The sequence below is a fragment of the Muscardinus avellanarius genome (genome assembly GCF_963383645.1).
Source record: "Muscardinus avellanarius genome assembly, chromosome: 2".
NCBI classification, from domain to species: domain Eukaryota; kingdom Metazoa; phylum Chordata; class Mammalia; order Rodentia; family Gliridae; genus Muscardinus; species Muscardinus avellanarius.
In genome coordinates this window covers 32371908-32389666 of record NC_137787.1, presented here as the reverse complement: position 1 = coordinate 32389666, position 17759 = coordinate 32371908, and the positions used below count along the sequence as shown (strand labels likewise).

Below are 17759 nucleotides of genomic sequence, written 5' to 3'. Positions count from 1 at the left end.
AGCCTCAGGAACTTAACAGGCCCCTCAGCAATTTAGTGAAACCCTATTTCAAAATAATAATTGGTGAGTGGGTACAGCTCCGAGGTAAAAAGTTCCTGGGTTCATTCCTCAATACCAAAAGTATATTTTATACATACTTGGAAACACACATCAAAAACTTTTGTTAGCTGGGCATCGAAGTACTTGGGAGGTTGAAAGAGAAGGTTCAGAAGTTCAAAGCCAGCCTCAGCAACTTAGCAGACCCTGTTCCAAAATAAAAAGGGTTGGGGGTTTAGCTTGGAGGTAAAAAGCCTCTAGCTTCAATTTCTAGTATCAAAAAAATAAACTTTTTTATTATTGTTGTTGCTGGAGATTAAAGCCAGAGCCTCTATATGTCTGTACTCTACCACTGAGCTAAAGCCATATAACCTCAACAACAACAAAATACAAATTTCACTTCCAGGAATCTATTTGAAAAAAAAAATTAAAGATGTGATGGTAATGATTTTGGTACAAGGCTACATATCTACAACAGTATAATGATATAAATTGGAAATGACTTGAATCGGAGATAGAATTCAGCCATGAAGATTATGTTTTATATGAAAATTTATTACTATGAGGATTTTTTTTTTTGAGGTACAGAGGATGGAACCCAGGCGCATTCTACCTCCGAGCTACACCCCAACCCTATTTTTTATTATTTTGAAACAGGGTCTCATGGAGTTGCAAAGGTCCTCACTAAGTAACTGAGGCTGTCCACAAACCGTGATCCTCCAGTCTCAGCCTCCTGAATGCTGGGATTACAAGTATGCGCCACCACGGCTGGCTGAGTAATTTCTAAATGTTAGAAGTCATTCATGTACAGTAGGAATTCAATTTTATGTTTTTGAGACCCTGCCTGTGAGACCCTGCTTCAAAATAAAGGTTAAAAAATAGGGCTGGAAAGCCGGGCATGGCGGCACACGCTTGTAATCCCAGTATTCAGGAAGCTGAGACCTGAGGATCACGGTTCGCGGACAGCCTCAGCTACTTAGTGAGGCCCTCTGCAACTCAGTGAGACCCTGTTTCAAAATAAAAAATAAAAAATAGGGCAGGGGGTGTAGCTTGGAGGTCAAATTCCCCTGTGTTCCATCCCCAGACCCGGGGGAAAAAAAAATAGGGCTGGAGGTGTAGCCAGCTGTGGTGGCGCATGCTTGTAATCCCAGTACTTAAGAGGCCGAGACAAGAAGATCTAGGTTCACAGCCAGCCTCCGCTACTTAGTGATGCTCTCAGCAACTTAGTGAGACCATGTTTCCAAATAAAGTATAAAATAGGGCGGGGAGTATAGCCCAGAGGTAGAAAAGCCCCTGGTTTCCACCTCCAGTACCACTAAAAATAAATAAATTAATTAAAAATTAAAAAGACTGAAAAAATAGGACTGGGGGGTAGAAGTATCCTGGGTTCAATCCCCAGTACTGAAAAAAAAATAAGAATATACCAAGGCATTGGCATTTGCAGACGGGCATTAACAGGGTTAAGGACATTTTAATTTATTATTTCTGCTTACCTATATTTTTAAAGTTTTATTAGTTCTTTTAATTACCAAAGCCAAACATGGTCAAACAATAGGTGAAAGAATATAAAGCTATAAGAAAAGCTGCCACACCCATTTCCCATAAAACACATCCTGTCCCTTTCCATTTCCCCTGAAAGCCAATGTTAACAGCCTAGAAGTATATATCCTCTACACTTTTACCTACCTCTGCACATTTCAAACAGTGCATCTACCCATGTACTTGATGGACACACCATGTCCTTCATGTTTTATTTCCTTATTTTTATAATGTGCTTTTACTGGTGCATTATAGAGTTTCTCATCATAATGTAAATCATACTGACAGTGACATACATCTACACAGCACTTGGTGTGCTCCCCACTTCACTTATTTGCTTATCTTTAAAAAAATGAAAGAATTTATCTTGTTACTCAAAAGATAAAGACAGTGCGCACCTGTAATCTCAGAACTTGGAAGGCTGAGACGGGAGGAGCAGTTGCTAGAGGACCGCCTCGGCAGCTCAGTGAGACTGTTTCAAAATCAAATAAAATAGGACTAGGGGTGTTCCTGGGTTCAATCCCTAGTACCACAAAACATACAGATTTCATTTATTCTTTTTTAATAGCTACTTATATTATAAAATATGTATGTGCCCCATAATTTTTCAAGGTTTCCTACCAGCTACTCTGGATATTATAGGTATGTGTGTGTGTGTGTTTGTGTGTGTGTGTGTGCGCATGCACGTGCGTGTGCGCATGCGCATGCACACACACACATATCCCTCAACTGAACAGAGAAGCATTCAACCGTCAAGCTACACCCCCAGCCCTGTTGTATTTTTCTTTTGAAACAGGGTCTTGCGAGGTTGATTAGTCTCACTACTTGCTGAGGCTGTCCTCAAACCTATGATCTTCCCATCTCAGCCTCCCAATACTGAGATTATCAGGGTGCCACCACACCCAGCTTATTTAAAGATGTTTAATGTTGCACATATTTTTAAAGCTTCAATAAACACCCTTACGTGCATACTGTTACACATTACCATTTATTGACAGGATAGGGTCCTCCTGACTCAGCCTCCCCTGTAGTTAGGATTACAAGCATGTACTATATTGCCCAGCAAAACCAACTATTAATAGTAAATATAGCCAGGCATGGTAGTGCAGGCCTGTAATAAGATTAATTGGGAGGTTGAGACAGGTAGATTGCAGGTTCGATGACAGCCTCAGCAACTCGCAAGATACCTAGAAACCTACAATGAGTTTGTTTAAAAATAAAACAAAAGCAGGGTAGAGTGGTGCATGCTTATCACCCCAGGACTCGGGAGGCTGGGACAGGAGAATCTCAGGTTCACAGCCACCCTCAGTTGCTTAGTGAGGCGCTTCGCAACTTAGTGAGACCCTGTTTCAAAACAAAAGTAAAATAAGGCTGAGGGTGTAGCTCACAGGTAGAAAGTCCCTGGGTTCCATCCCTAGCACTAAAAATAAAATAATAAAATAAAATAAAATAAAAATAAAGTAGGGCTTAAGGTATAGCTTAGAGGTAAATTGACCCTGGCTTCAATCTCCAGCACCAAAAATAATAAGGCTGGAGATGTAGCTCAGAGGTATAGTGACCATGGGTTAATACCCAGTATCACACACACAAAAGTAAATATACAAATAAACTTGACATTGAAACGTAAAAAGGAAGATAGACATTTGGCTACATTGAAAGTGGGGCTGGGTATGTAGCTCAGTGGCATGTACAAGGCCTTAGGTTCAATCCCCAATACCACCAAATAAGTTTTATCTCTATTTGTATCATTTTTCAATGATTAAGTGGTATTGCCTTAGGAGAAAAAAAAATTGGGGGCACTAGGGATTAAACCCAGGGGCATTCTAACTCCAAACCATATCCCCAGTCTTTTAAACTTTTTGTTTTGAAACAAGGTCTAACTAGGTTACTGAGGGTTTCACTTAATTGCTGAGGCTGGTCTCAAACTTGCAATCCTTCTGTCTCAGCCTCCTAAATACTGAAGTTACAGGCATGTGACATCACATTGGGCTTAGGAATTTTTTAAATGAAGGTTTATGATTTTTTCACTGTTGGCAAATATTAATGCCATTCTTCAATGTATAAAAATATATCCTGGGCATGCTGGCACACGCTTGTAATCCCTGTACCTGGGGGACTAAGACAGGAGTACTGCAGGTTTGTGGACATCCATAATAAGTAGTGAGATGCTCATCAACCAGTAAAACCCTGTTTCAAAATAAAAATTTATTTATTTATTTATTTATTTATTTATTTATTTATTTATTTATTTATTTATTTTTTGGTGGTACTGGGGTGGAGCCCATGGGCTTTTCTACCTCCGGGCTATACTCCCAGACCTATTTTATACTTTATTTAGAAACAGGGTCTCACTAAGTTGCTGAGAGCCTCACTAAGTAGCTGAGGCTGGCTTCGAACCTGTGTGATCCTCCTGTCTCAGCCTCCCAAGTGCAAGAATTACAAGCGTGCGCCACCACGCCCGGCTTCAAAATAAAAATTTAAAAAGTAGGGCTGCTGGGCGTGGTGGTGCATGCTTGTAATCCCAGCATTCGGAAAGCTGAGATAGGAGGATCACAGTTCACGGACAGCCTCAGTTACTTAGTGAGGCCCTTTGCAGCTTAATGAGACCCTGTTTCAAATAAAGAATTAAATAAACATAGGGCTGGGGGTGTAGCTCGAAGGTAGAATGCCCCTGAGTTCCATTCCCAGTACTGCAAATAATAAATAAATAAATAAGAAAAATAAAAAGTAGGGCTCAGGGTATAGCTTGAAGGTAGAATGCCTCTGGGCTCAATCCTCAGTACCACAAAAAATAAAATGCATACAGATGTTTATTAAACATGCAGACACTAAGCTCATAGGGGCATGCAACCAAGCACAGGTGTCTTTTAATACTGCTCTCACTGCTAACAAAACTATCGCTGAAATTCTGTTTTCTTTTTTGTGGTACTAGAGATTGAACTCGGGGCGTTTTACCTCAGAGGTACACCCCAGTCCTTTTGATTTTTTTATTTTGGAACAGGGTCTCAGTAAGTAGCTAAGGATCCTGTTAAGTTTCTGAGGCTGCAATCCTCCTGTCTCAAGACGCCTCCCAAGTACTGAGAATACAGGTGTGCACCACCACGCCCAGCTTATGACTAGGATTCTAAATTTCCAACTTTGACTCCAGTGTCCTATTCACCAGGTGCCATCTCCTCCGGCATCTACACTTTAAGGTGGCCTGCCTAAATACAGCATCTTGTAGTGCATCGCTCTGCGCAGGTGCTCTGCCCATCGCGCATGTGACAGTCCTGACAGCCACGCCTTGTGTGACAGAGCACAGTTTATACTATACACAATGATGTGGTAAGAGAGGACAACTCACCTAGATGAGGAAATAGATCAGTGTCCAACTGATGCTTCTGGGTACACAGTTTCACCAGTCTCTGCAGTCGACTTATACAAGACAAGTGTGGAGAGAAGGCTGTGGCTTTCATGAGGACCCGGTCAGTCCTGGGGAGGTCCGTGACGGCAGCCCTGCTGGATGGCAGGAGCGGCAGAGGCCTCTTGTGAGCCGCCTGCCGGGCTTGTGCTATGGTGTGTGTGGTGGGGGCTGCTCCCTGCACTGGTAGGCTGGTGTTCTGCGGTTGAGGTGACTTGCAGACAGAACCCTGCGGTGGCGCTGGAGGTTTCAAAGTGGACAGAGGTGACAGGTGGGAGTGCTGCTGCGGAGGCTGCTGCTGGGAAGGTGCAGGAGGGGGGCTAAAGTGCTCTTGCCGAACTTTTAGAATCTCTGTCTCTCTCTGGCGCTGCCGGTTCTGGGCCAGTTTGCTCTGCAACTTCTTTCTCACGGTTGCCCCTTTCTTCAGGTCGTCGTCTTCCTCGTTGAAAGCAAACGGGTCTTCCAACTCAGTCTCCAAGTAGTGGAGGGGCACCCTTGCCCCAGGTGGAGAGAGGGACATCCCATCCAGTCCGTTGGGCATCTTCAAGGCCAGCGTGGGCACCGTCAGGCTGAAGGCCATGGTATCCATCTGGTGCCTGACCTTTACCTCATCCACTGGATCATTCTTTTTCTTCCTCTCTTTTTTCGGGATAAAGCCAAGTACCTGCAAGTGGCTGTTGCAGTACCTTTAAAAACACACACACGAGAGAATACTCGTGATACACATGAAGTAGGATATCAAACTACACGGCACAGAATGTGAATCCTAACACACAACTAAAACTCGCACGACTACAGTAACTCTTGGCATTCATCAACTGAACACACAATTTTCATTGGGAAGCAAACCTCATAGTCTGTGAAACTGTTGAGGTAAATCTGTGAGGTGTCCGTGTATTGAAGCAGACAGACAGAACCAAGCCAGCCAGTCAGTTGGTGAAAACAGCTCGGCTGCTGCTTCTCACAGGCCTTTGTCATTCTCTATTCATAGCACATCAAGAGTCTAAAGGGTCACTTAAAATCCTGGCATGGAGAAAAGTATACACTCCCGTGTCATTCAGGCTTTTGCCCCCTCCCACGGCCCACACACGGGGTGATGAGGGAATACTAGAATGAAAGGAAAAGGTAAAAGAATAAAACTGGTTAGTGGGATGAGTTTCTTGATAGCCAGATATAAGAACATGGAATCTCTCTTCTAGCATAGACCTGAAGTAGGTACGAATATTATGCCCTTAATATTCATTCTTTCCTTCCTTCCTTCTTTTCTTTCTTTCTGTGTGTGTTTTACTGGGGATTGGACCCAGTTATTCTACCCCCGGACTACACCCTCAGCCCTATTTTATCTTTTTAATTTGGAAACAGGGTCTTGCTAAGTTGCTGAGAGCTTCACTAAGTTGCTGAGGTTGCAACTCTCCTGTCTCAGCCTACCAAGTACTGGCATTACAAGCATGCGCCAACATGCCTGGCTCTAATCATGCCCTTTATGCAAATGAGGATACTAAACTTCACAGAAATAAACTTGGCCCAACCACTTTCATCTGGAAAGGGTGAAGCTGAATCCTAAACTGAAACCAAAGGTCATGACTTTCAATCTTCATAAATGAGGTAATTTTTAAATGTAAATATGCTATTTTAAAAATACAGTAAAGAGCCAGAGCATGGTGGCACATGCTTGTAATCACAGCATTTGGGAAGCTGAGACCAGCCTCAGCTACGACTTAGACCCTGTTTCAAAATAAAAAATAGGGCTAAGAGTGTGGCTCGGAGGTAGAATGCCCCTGGGTTCTATCCCCAGTACAATAAATAAGTAAATAAAATATAAAATTAAAAGAAAATACAATGGAATGGAAGAAGCTGGGCATGGTGGCCCATACTAGTAATCTCAGTACTTAGGAGGTTGAGATGGGAGGGTCACAGATTCAAGAACAGCCTTAGCAACTCAGCAAGGCTCTCAGAAACCTAACCAGACCCTTTCCAAACAAAAAATAAATAGGGCTGGTGGTGTAGCTTGGATGAAGACTACCCCTAGGTTCAATCCTCAGGCACACACAAAAACAAACACACACACACACACACACACACACACACACACACACACACACACACACACTATGGAGGAACGAAGTCCTTTCAAATAATGAGAAAGAATACACGTTATGTCGATTAACCACAATGAAAACCCACAGAGGTTTTCAAGACAGTCTCCAAACTTCTATTGTTCATACAATTCCACAGTATGTTAACAAGTAGGCATAAACAGTATTCCATGCTTACATAAATTTGGAAAATGCTGGCTTAAACAAAATTATACAATGATTTTGTTTTTGCTTATTTCTACTGAAAAACCTCAAGCATTTTGTAAGATAATATGCATTACAAAATTCCAAGAGGAAGAGGTGACCATCTGGCAGTGTTTCCCAAAGTTATTTGAAAATGGAGCCTATTGCCAGGTGTACTGGCACACGCTTGTAATCCCGTACTTGGGAGGTTGAGACATGAGGATCGCACAGGTTCGAAGCCAGCCTCAGCTACTTGGTGAGGCTCTCAGCAACTTAGTGAGACCCTGTTTCCAAATAAAATATAAAATAGATCTGGGAGTATAGCCCAGAGGTAGAAAAGCCCCTGGGTTCCACCCCCAGTGCCACCAAAAAAAAAAAAAAAAAGAAAGAAAGAAAGGAAAGAAGGAAGGAAGGAGGGGAGAGAGGAAGAAAGAAAGGAAGTAGAAACTATTATTGTACCACAGAAGTAATATCTCCAGAGTATATCTAACAGATCTGAACCAAGTCTCATATAAACCTTAAAACAGACTCAAAAAGCTGAAGCTGGTAAGGAAAGGAATATTGGAAAAAACTGCACTAACCAAAAAGTGAAATATAAAATTTTTAATTTAATAAAGAGTAAACAGGATAGCAGGGCGTGGTGGCACACGCTTGTAATTCCAGCATTTGGGAGGATGAGACAGGAGGACTGTGGTTCACAGACAGCCTCAACTACTTAGTGAGGCCCTTTACAACTCAGTGAGACCCTGTTCCAAAATTTAAAAAAAGGGCTGGGAGTGTAGCTCAGAGGTAGAATGCCCCTTGGTTCCATCCCCAGTACTGCCAAAAAAGTAAATAGGATGACTACTAGGTAAGAAGGGGATGTAATGGGGAGAGTAGATATGAACAACGTATGACCCATGCAAGTATGAAAATGTTAACACAGAATCAAACTATTCAGTATGATTAAAATACACTATTCACTATAATTTTTTAAAAAGCACAAATGGAGCCAGGCGTGGTGGTGCACACTTGTAATCCTAGTACTTGGGAGGCTAAGATAGGAGGATCCAGGTTTGCAGCCAGCCTCAGCTACTGAAGCCTCAGCCTCCAAAACTTAGTGACACCCTGTTTCAAAATCAAGAATAAATGACCCTGGGTTCAATCCTCAGCACCACAAAAATATAAATAAATAAATAAATAAATAAATAAATAAATAAATGGCTTCTATTGTGTTCTTTTTTTCTTTTTCTTTTTTCTTTTTTTTTTGGTGGTACTAGGGGTAGAACCCAGGGGCTTTTCTACCTCCAGGCTATACCCAGACCAATTTTTTATACTTTATTTGGAAATAGGGTCTCACTAAGTAGCTGAGGCTGGCTTGGAACCTGTGCGATCATCCTGTCTCAGCCTCCCAAGTGCTGGGATTACAAACGTGTGCGACCACGCCCAACATCTTCTTTTTTTTTTTTTTTTTTTTTTCGTGTTTGTGTTTGGTGCTGAAGATTAAACCCAGGGGCTTCTGCCTCTGAGCAATACCTCCATATCTCTCTCTCTCTCTCTCTCTCTCTCTTTTTTTTTTTTTTTTGCAGTCCTGGGGATGGAACCCAGGGCACTATCCCTCAGAGCTACACGCCCAGCCCGAGTGTGTGTGTGTGTGTGTGTGTGTGTGTGTGTGTGTGTGTGTGTGTGTGGTCTTTTTAATTTTGAAATGGACTCACTGAATTACAGTAGCTGAGGCTGTCTGCAAATTGTGATCCTCAGGTCTCAGCCTCCCAAATGCTGGGATTCCGTGCACCACCACGCCTAGCTCCTCTCAGCTCTCTTTTTAAAATTTTTTGGGTTTTGTGGTATTGGGAAATTGAACCCGGGGGCCTTCTACCTCTGAGCTTCATGCCCAACCTATTTTATTTTTAATTTGAAACAGGGTTTCCTTACATTGATGGGCCACACTACTTGTTGAGGCTGACCTTGAACCTGTGATCCTCCTGTCCAAGCATCACAAGAACTGGAACTACAAGTGTGTGCCACTACACCCAGCTTTTTTTTTTTTTTTTTTTTTTTTGGGAAACAGTCTTGCTAGGTTGTTGAGAGTCTCTCAAGGTTACTGAGGCTTTCCTCAAACCCATGATCCTTCTGTCAGCCTCCAAAGTACTACTATTACAGGAATGCTCCTTGTGTTCAATTTTTTTTTTTTTTTTTTGCAGTACTGATTGAATCTAAGGATATTCTACCTCCGAGCTACACTCCCAGCCCTATGTTTTATTCTTTATTTGCAAACAGAGTCTCACTAAGTTGCAAGGGCCTCACTAAGTAGCTGAGGCTGGCCATGAATCTGCCATCTTCCTGTCTCAGCCTCCCATGTACTAGGATTGCAAATACGTACCACCACGCCCAGTTTCAACTCATTTTTCTAATTTACAAAAGGCTCCATTTGGTGAAGTAGTTTTTATGTTTGTCTGGCTTGGGGTTTATTAATTTAAAAATCAAACTTCTCTACTCATTTATTTGTGGGCAGCCCACAAGTAAAGAAGCTCCTTACACAGTGTGTAATACTGCAGAGGCTACTCTGTATACACCGCCCTTTCTCACCCTTTCTTCAATCTAGCCACTTGGTCAGCACTATCAGGATAGTCTGAACTCTTAAAAACTCCACATCTTAGCCAGGCATGGTGGCACACTCTTGTAATCCCAGCATTTGTGAGGCTGAGACAGGAAGATTGTGGTTCACAGACAGCCTCAGCTACTTAGTGAGGCCCTCTGCACCTTAGTGAAACCCTGTTTCAAAATAAAGAATAAAAAAAAATAGGGCTGGGCTTGTAGCTCGGAGGTAGAATGCCTCTGGGTTCCATCCTCAGTACCACAAGAAAAAAGTATTTTTTATTATGTGGTACTAGGGATTGAACCCAGGGCATTCTACCTCCAAGCTACACTCTCAGCCCTATTTTATTTTATTTGGAAACAGGGTCTCTCTAGGTTGCTGAATCGCACTACTCCCTGAGGCCATCTTAAAATTTCCAATAGCCGGGCATGGTGGCGCACGCTTGTAATCCCCTCGCTTGGGAGGCAGAGACAGGAGGATCGCGCAGGTTCGAAGCCAGCCGCGCTGGCGTAAGAGACCCTGTTTCAAAAATATAAAATAGGTCTGGGAGTGTAGCCCAGAGGTAGAAGGGCTTCCAGGAACCCCAGTACCACCAAAAAAAAAAAAAAAAAAAAAATTGCAATATTCCTGTCTCAGTTTCCCAAGTACTAGGATTATAAGCACATGCCATTACACCTGGCTTCCCCGTTTCTTTTAAAAAAGAAAATTCTTCAAAACTAGATTAGAACAGCTTATTTTAAAATAAGTATAAACTGGGCATGGTAGAACACACTTGTAATCCTAGTATTTAGGAAGCTGAGACAGGACAGCAGGTTCAAGAACAGACTCACCCAATTACTAAGGCCTTTTGCCAACTTAGTGAGACCCTGTTTCAAATTAAAAAAAATTTAAATAATGCTCCGGTGTTCCTTGAAGGAGAATGCTCCTGGGTTCAATCCTCAGTACCATTAAAAAATAATAAGTATACACCAGACGTGGTGGCACAAGCTTGTAATCCCAGCACTTGGGAGGCTGAGACAGGAGGATCGCACAGGTTTGAAGCCAGCCTCAGCTATTTAGCGAGGCTCTCAGCAACTTAGTGAGACCCTGTTTCCAAATAATGTATAAAATAGGTTTGAAAGTATACCCTAGAGGTAGAAAAGCCCCTGGTTTCCACGCCCGTACCATTAAAAAAAATAATAATAAGTAATAATAATAAGTATACAAGCCAGGCATGGTGGCTCATGCCTGTAATCTCAGTACTTGGGAAGCTAAGACCAAGGTTTCACAGGTTTAAGGCCAGTCACAGCAACTTAGTTAGACCCTGTTTCAAACTAAAAATATAAGAAGGGCTAGGGTATAGCTTGGCGGTAGAATGCCCTTGAGTCAACATCCAATATCAAAAAATAAATAAAAACAACTAAGTATAAAAATATGAATTTCTAGTCTAAAAGAACAACTATATAGGGAAATGACTATATTAATGGGCATAGAGTTTCTTTGGAGAGGATGAAAGAGTTCTAAATTAGATTGTTGTGATAGTTGCATAATCTTGTAAAGTAGTGAAAACTACTGAATGATACCCCCTGTAAATGGATAAGATGCACAGTATTTGAATCAGATTTTAATTAAGTTCTTTTTTGGTACTAGGGATTAACCAGGGGCATTCTATAAACTATACCCCCAAGCCCTTCGTATTTTTTATTTTGTATTTTTTATTTTTATTTATTTTTATTTTTGGTGGTACTGGGGTTCCTGGAAGCCCTTCTATATCCGGGCTACACTCCCAGACCTTTTTTTTTTTTTTTTTGGAAACAGAGTCTCTTATGCCAGGGTGACTGGCTTCGAACCTGCACTATCCTCCTGTCTCTGCCTCCCAGGCACGGGGATTACAAGTGTGTACCACCACGCCCAGCGTATTTTTTATTTTTAAACAGGGTATTATTCAGTTGCTGAGACTGATCTTGAAGTCATGATTCTCCTATCTCAGCCTCCCAAGTATTGGGTTCACAGACATGTACCACTGCATCTGGATTAATTAGGCTATTTTTTGTGGGGGAGTACTGGGGATGGAAATTAGGGGCAGTCTATCTTCAAGCTACCCCCCATCCCTATTTTTTTAAATTATTCTTTATTTTGAAACAGGGTCTCACTAAGTTGCAGAGGGCCTCAGCAAATAGCTGAGGTTGACAGTGACCCTCCTGTCTCAGCCTCCCAAATGCTGGGACTACAAGTGTGCGCCACAACGCCTGACTAATTGGGCTATTTTTAAAAAGAATAAATGTAGAGCTGGGCATGGTGGCGCAGGCTTGTAATCCCAGCATTTGAGAATTTGAGAGAGGAGAATCAGAGTTCAAGAACAGCCTCACTACTTAGTGAGGATCTTTGAAACCCTGTTTCAAAATAAAGAATAAAATATATTGTTGGGGGAGTATCTCAGGTAGAATGCCCCTGGGTTCCATCCCCAGACCCCCCCCAAAAAAGATATATATATATATCATATATATATATATATTTATATCATATATATGTAATTATGGTACATTAAATTTAACATATGTATTACACAAAATAGCTGATTTAATAATCACTTATTTCTAAGAACCAAGGCTCTCATTATCAGCTTATCACACAATAAACATGTAAAAAATGTACTTTCTCAGTACTCTATTGAAAAAAAGGTGGAGACCTATAAATTTGAATTTATAATATATACCAGGTAAGTTAGATAACAGAAATCATGAAGATTCCTCTAGCTGACCACCAACCCGATAATTCTGACAACTGAAACTGCTTTCTAAAACAATAAAAAACATTTCAAATTGCTAAATGCTCAAAGAGTAATTGCATTCACAATCATGAAAGTTACTTTCAAGAGAATATTAATCTTTTCTAATTATATCATGATACAATTTAACTATTTACATTTATATACAAGTTTAAAATATTATTGCATGAATTCAACCCGGATTTCTTGAGGTAACAAGAATATTATCTTCTCTGATCCCCCTCCCCTTTTTTGCAGAACTAGGGATTGAATCCAGGAGCATCTATTCCAAAGCTATACCCCAGCCCTATTTCTTATTCTTTATCTTGAAACAGGATCTCACTAAGTTATGGAGGGCTTCACTATGAGACTGGTTGCAAACCCAGATCCTCTAGTCTCAGCCTCCCAAGTATTACAAGTATGCGCCACTTTACCCAGATTATTCTTTTTTCTTTTCTTTCTTTTTTTTGTGATACTAGGGATAGAATTCAGGGGCCTTCTACCTTGAACCTACACCTCCAGACCTATTTTATATTTTATTTGGAAACAGAGTCTCACTAAGTTGCCGACAGCCTCACTAAGCTGCTGAGGCTGGCTTCAAACCTACGATACTTTCTCAGTCTGCCAAGTACTGAGATTACAAGTGTGCACAGCCACGCCAGGCTTCTCTGACTCCACTTTTAAAGTATCTTCAGATGCCAAGCATGGTGGTGCACGCTTGTAAACCCCGCGCTTGGGAGGTGGAGACAGGAGGATCTCACAGGTTCGAAGCCAGCCATGCTGGCTTAAGAGACCCCGTTTCCAAATAAATAAATAATATATATATATATATATATATATATATATATATATATATATATATATATATAATAGGTCTGGGAGTATAGCCCAGAGATAGAAAGGCTTCTTCCTGGAACCCCAGTACCACCAAAACAATAAAAATAAAAATAAAGTATCTTCAGACAACCTTATAAATAGTAAAATTATTGATATAATTTACAATGATGTGGTGATGGATCAATTTTGAAAAAAGTACAACTTCGTACTTGGTAACCAGAGCTTCTCCTAACACAAAAACACAAAAGTCCTTTCTCTTATCTTGTTCTCAAAAGAGGACTTTGTCTTCTACTTTGAAGACAAAAGGTAAAAACAGATGCTTCGGATCATTAAATTTTAAAGACATTCAGAAAGACTCTCACTTCAGTTCTTGCTGTTAACTAATACTTGCTTTAGCACATATGAAAAAAAAAAATCCAAGGTTGACAATTACAACTGTGATACACTGAATTTAAGACAGTTATAGAGATGTCTTTACCACAGAGATAGAAGCAAAAAAATCCAAGCTCAGCAATTCTTCATGTTAAAAGAGGGCAAGGGTCTGCTAAAACCAACTGGACAGATATGTTTAGCCTGATACACAGGTCCATTTCTCACATGAAATTAAAATTTTATTCCTTGCCTCACTAAGCAGCTGTTTCTAACTTTCAGGTACTGAAATCTGAAGCCTTAAATGCTCATTAGAATTTCTAAGGGAATATCCCCAAATCACTCTATGTATATATTTCTCCTTATTTTGGTGGCATAATTACCACCAGTTTATTTTTTTTCACACTAAAAGTGGAAAACTATGTTCATCATGACATAAAAAAAAACGATGCTTTTTCAACCAATTCGTGCATGTGACATTTGCTTACTTGTAGGAACACAGATGAAGGGGGTAGGTGTGTTTTAAGATAAAAGTAAAAGGTTCAAATTTTCTACTTGAAGAAAACTAGAACTTCTACAAAACAAGCATGTCTCTCCACAATGTCTCATGATGATGGACATGGTTATTGCAAAACTAAAGAAAAATATGCATACAGAGATTATATGTGAAAGACAGTGTAAATTTTCCTAAGAATATGAAAGGCAATTAGTACAAGACTTCTTCAAAAATAATTGTTTCACTTTTTAATTCAGCAAAGTATAAATTCACAATTCTAGCAATAAAGTCTAACCTTAAAGCCAAAATAGAGTTTCTAAATTATGTTAAACAAAGCCTATTTGGAACTCTTTTTAACCAAAAAAGAGCAAAATTATAAAACAATGCTAACCACTACTTAGAAGTCTGTTTAGGAAGTAAATTTTCAGAATGTCACAAATATTTTTAATTAAGTATATACCCTTTACTATCTTTAAAATATAGATTTTAAAACCTCAAAATTATTACCAATCATAACAATTACTTCTTGTAATTTCTCTGGCTAGGCATGGTAAAACTAAGTAGAAAAGTCAAATCAAACAAATCAGTACCAAGACCTCAAGCAACAATTTTCAAGAACAAAAGCCTTTTTTAACTGATTATAAAATAAATAAAAAGATGAAAATACTCAAACATACTTTAAAAATGATACCCCAATGTACCACTACCTTTAAAAGAAATCGCCCTTTCTCATTCTTAGAATTCCTAAGTTTAGTTAGATTACCCATAGAACTCAACACTTACACTGACCACATACAGAGAGAGAGAGAGACAGAGAGAGAGAGAGACAGAGAGAGAAAGAAACAAGGACGCATTCCAAGCCTACTAATACAGCCCAGAACAGAGCCAGCAGTAGCGCTTACCTGCGATCCTCTGACTTGGGGATGGGGTTGGTGCAGCGCTGGCTGTTGTACTTGGCCACATATTCACATTGCTTGAAGGGGGCAGTCTTGTCCTCCAGAACGTGTCTGATACAGAAGGCGTAGCCGTTGAGTCGCCGCTGCTTGCACAGTTTCGGGCTATATGAGCACAAGGGCTTATTGTCAACCTCAGAGAAGTGTATATGTTTCCCTTCATACATCACGTGACTCTATTCCTTGTGAACATCAGCTAAAAGGCCATCATAAAAAAAGAAAGAAAGAAACCCAAATTATACACCAAAAAAGCATAGGGAGATTCAAGTTAAAAACTTCACTGAGGAAATTTGGCCCCACAGACATACCTGATTTCAAATCTCCTGCAACATAGCAATGTTAAGAGAACCCCAAGGATGTCAGTTTGGAATGCTGAATCAAGATGAAGCAGATTGTCTATGAAGACATCAAAAGGCCTAGTTAACAATTAGAAATATGCAAAACTAGCTAACCCAAGACAAAACAATTCAAAATCACTCTCCTCAAAGCGATAGATTCTTTCATGTAATATAACATCCCAATAATGAAGTCAAACAAGGGAAAACAGGGATTATAAAATATGTTATCCTACCATTTAAAATGGATCTAAATTAACAACTGATCTGGTTTTCTGAATACCTCAAAGCAAAATTCTTCCACCAAATAAATGCCACAGGAACACGTCTTTTTACTTCACTACTTATGCTTGTACACTTATTGTATTTTCAGAACCCAAATCTATGACTATACCACTGGAATGAACTATAAATGTAAAAAAAAAAAACCCTCCCTCCAAAATGCTGCACTTTAGCGGGACATGGTGGCACACACTTGTAATCCAGCGCTTGGGAGGCTGAGACAGGAGGATCACACAGGTTCGAAGCCAGCCTCAGTTACTTAGTGAGGCTCTCAGCAACTTAGTGAGACCCTGTTTCCAAAAAGTATAAAAAATGAGTCTGGGAGTATAGCCCGGAGGTAGAAAAGCCCCTGGGTTCTACCTCAAGTACCACAAAATAAATAGATAAATAAATAAAAATAAACAAAATGCTGCACTTTTTGTTATTTGACCAGAATTTTTTTTTTGCAATTTGTAGCAAATATTTCTATGAAATACAAAATAGTTCATATTCCTGCTTTTTTAAAACTTATTTATTGATATGAGAAACTTAACCCAGGGGCATTCTACCTCCAAACTGCATACCCAGCCCTTTTGACTTATTATTTTGAAATAGGGCCTCACCAAATTGCTAAAGCTGGCCTCAAACCTGCTACCCTTCTCCTTCAACCTCCCAAGAATGAGGATTACATGCATGTGCCACCAGCATGCCCATCTTGCTTATTTATTTTTCTGTGTAGTACAGGAATCAAACCGAAGGGTACTTTATCTCCAAATTACACACTTAGCCCTATTTATTTTTTACTGTTTTGAAACAAGGTCTTGCTAAATTGCTGAGGCTGGCCTTAAACCTGCAAATCTCCTGTCTTAGCCTCCAAGTACTATGCAAATTCTTGCTTTAGAAAGTTTATTATTGCGGGGCGTAATGGCACATGCTTGTAATCCCAGCATTTGGGAGGCTGAGACAGAAGGATCGTGGTTCGAGGACAGCCTCAGCTACTACTTTGCAACTCAGTGAGACCCTGTTTCAAAATAAAGAATAAAAAACAGGGCTAGGGGGTATATCTCGGAGGTAGAATGCCTCTGGGTTCCATCCCCAGTACACACACACACACACACACACACACACACACACACACACACACACACAAAATCTTATTGAACCCATAAGACTAGTCACCCACCAATATTTATTTCTATCATTCGGGTCAGAGCTCTGTACCACATAGTGCACCTACATTAACAGAGGGTAATAATAATGACCTGAGATTCTAGAAGAAAATGGAAAGAAATTATATAATACTCACAACCTTTCTAAGCCCCAAAGGAACCCACCTTCTTCGAAAAAATAAAATGAGAGCTAAGAGTGGTAGTGCATGCTTGTAATCCCAGTAGCTGGGAGGCTTGGAAAGAAGGATCACAAGTTCTCAGGCAGCCTCAGCTACTCAGTGAGGCCCTCTGCAACTTACTGACACCGTGTTTCAAAATAAAGAATAAAGCATGCGCTTGTAACCCCCGCGCTTGGGAGGCAGAGAGAGGAGGATCCCGCAGGTTCGAAGCCAACTTCACTGGCTTGAGAGACCCTGTTTCCAAAAATATATATATAATAGGTCTGGGAGTATAGCCCGGAGGTAGAAGGATTTCCAGGAACCTCAGTACCACCAAAAAGAAGTGTTTAAAAAAAATTAAAAATAAAATAAAAAATAAAATAAGGCTTTGGGTGTGGCTCAGTTCTTTTCTTCAAAAAATTAAATATGGGGTCTGGAGACACAGCCTAGTGTAGAGCGTGCTTAGCATGGGTTCCATTCCAGCACCAAGTAAAGACAAGAAAAACTGAATAAGAAATTTCTTATACTACCAATAACAAGATACATAAATGCTTGATGAATCTGAAGACAAGTTGTTCAAGTCCAAAATCTTCTACTTACTGT

General features: G+C 40.3%; 1 protein-coding gene across 1 annotated transcript in view; it reads right to left on the bottom strand.

The window, feature by feature from the left end:
* Positions 1 to 15624, bottom strand: part of INO80D (INO80 complex subunit D) — a gene marked incomplete at its 3' end in the record, with an annotated part of 58324 nt that extends 42700 nt beyond the window's left edge. The window contains exons 1-3 of the mRNA XM_080720018.1: positions 15542 to 15624; positions 15183 to 15429; positions 4919 to 5661 (exon numbers count right to left, since the gene is read on the bottom strand). Coding sequence (XP_080576144.1) covers positions 4919 to 5661; positions 15183 to 15400 — 961 coding nt within the window. The 5' untranslated portion in view covers positions 15401 to 15429; positions 15542 to 15624. The remainder of the gene's footprint in view (positions 1 to 4918; positions 5662 to 15182; positions 15430 to 15541) is intronic.
* Between the last annotated feature and the right edge of the window lie 2135 nt (positions 15625 to 17759).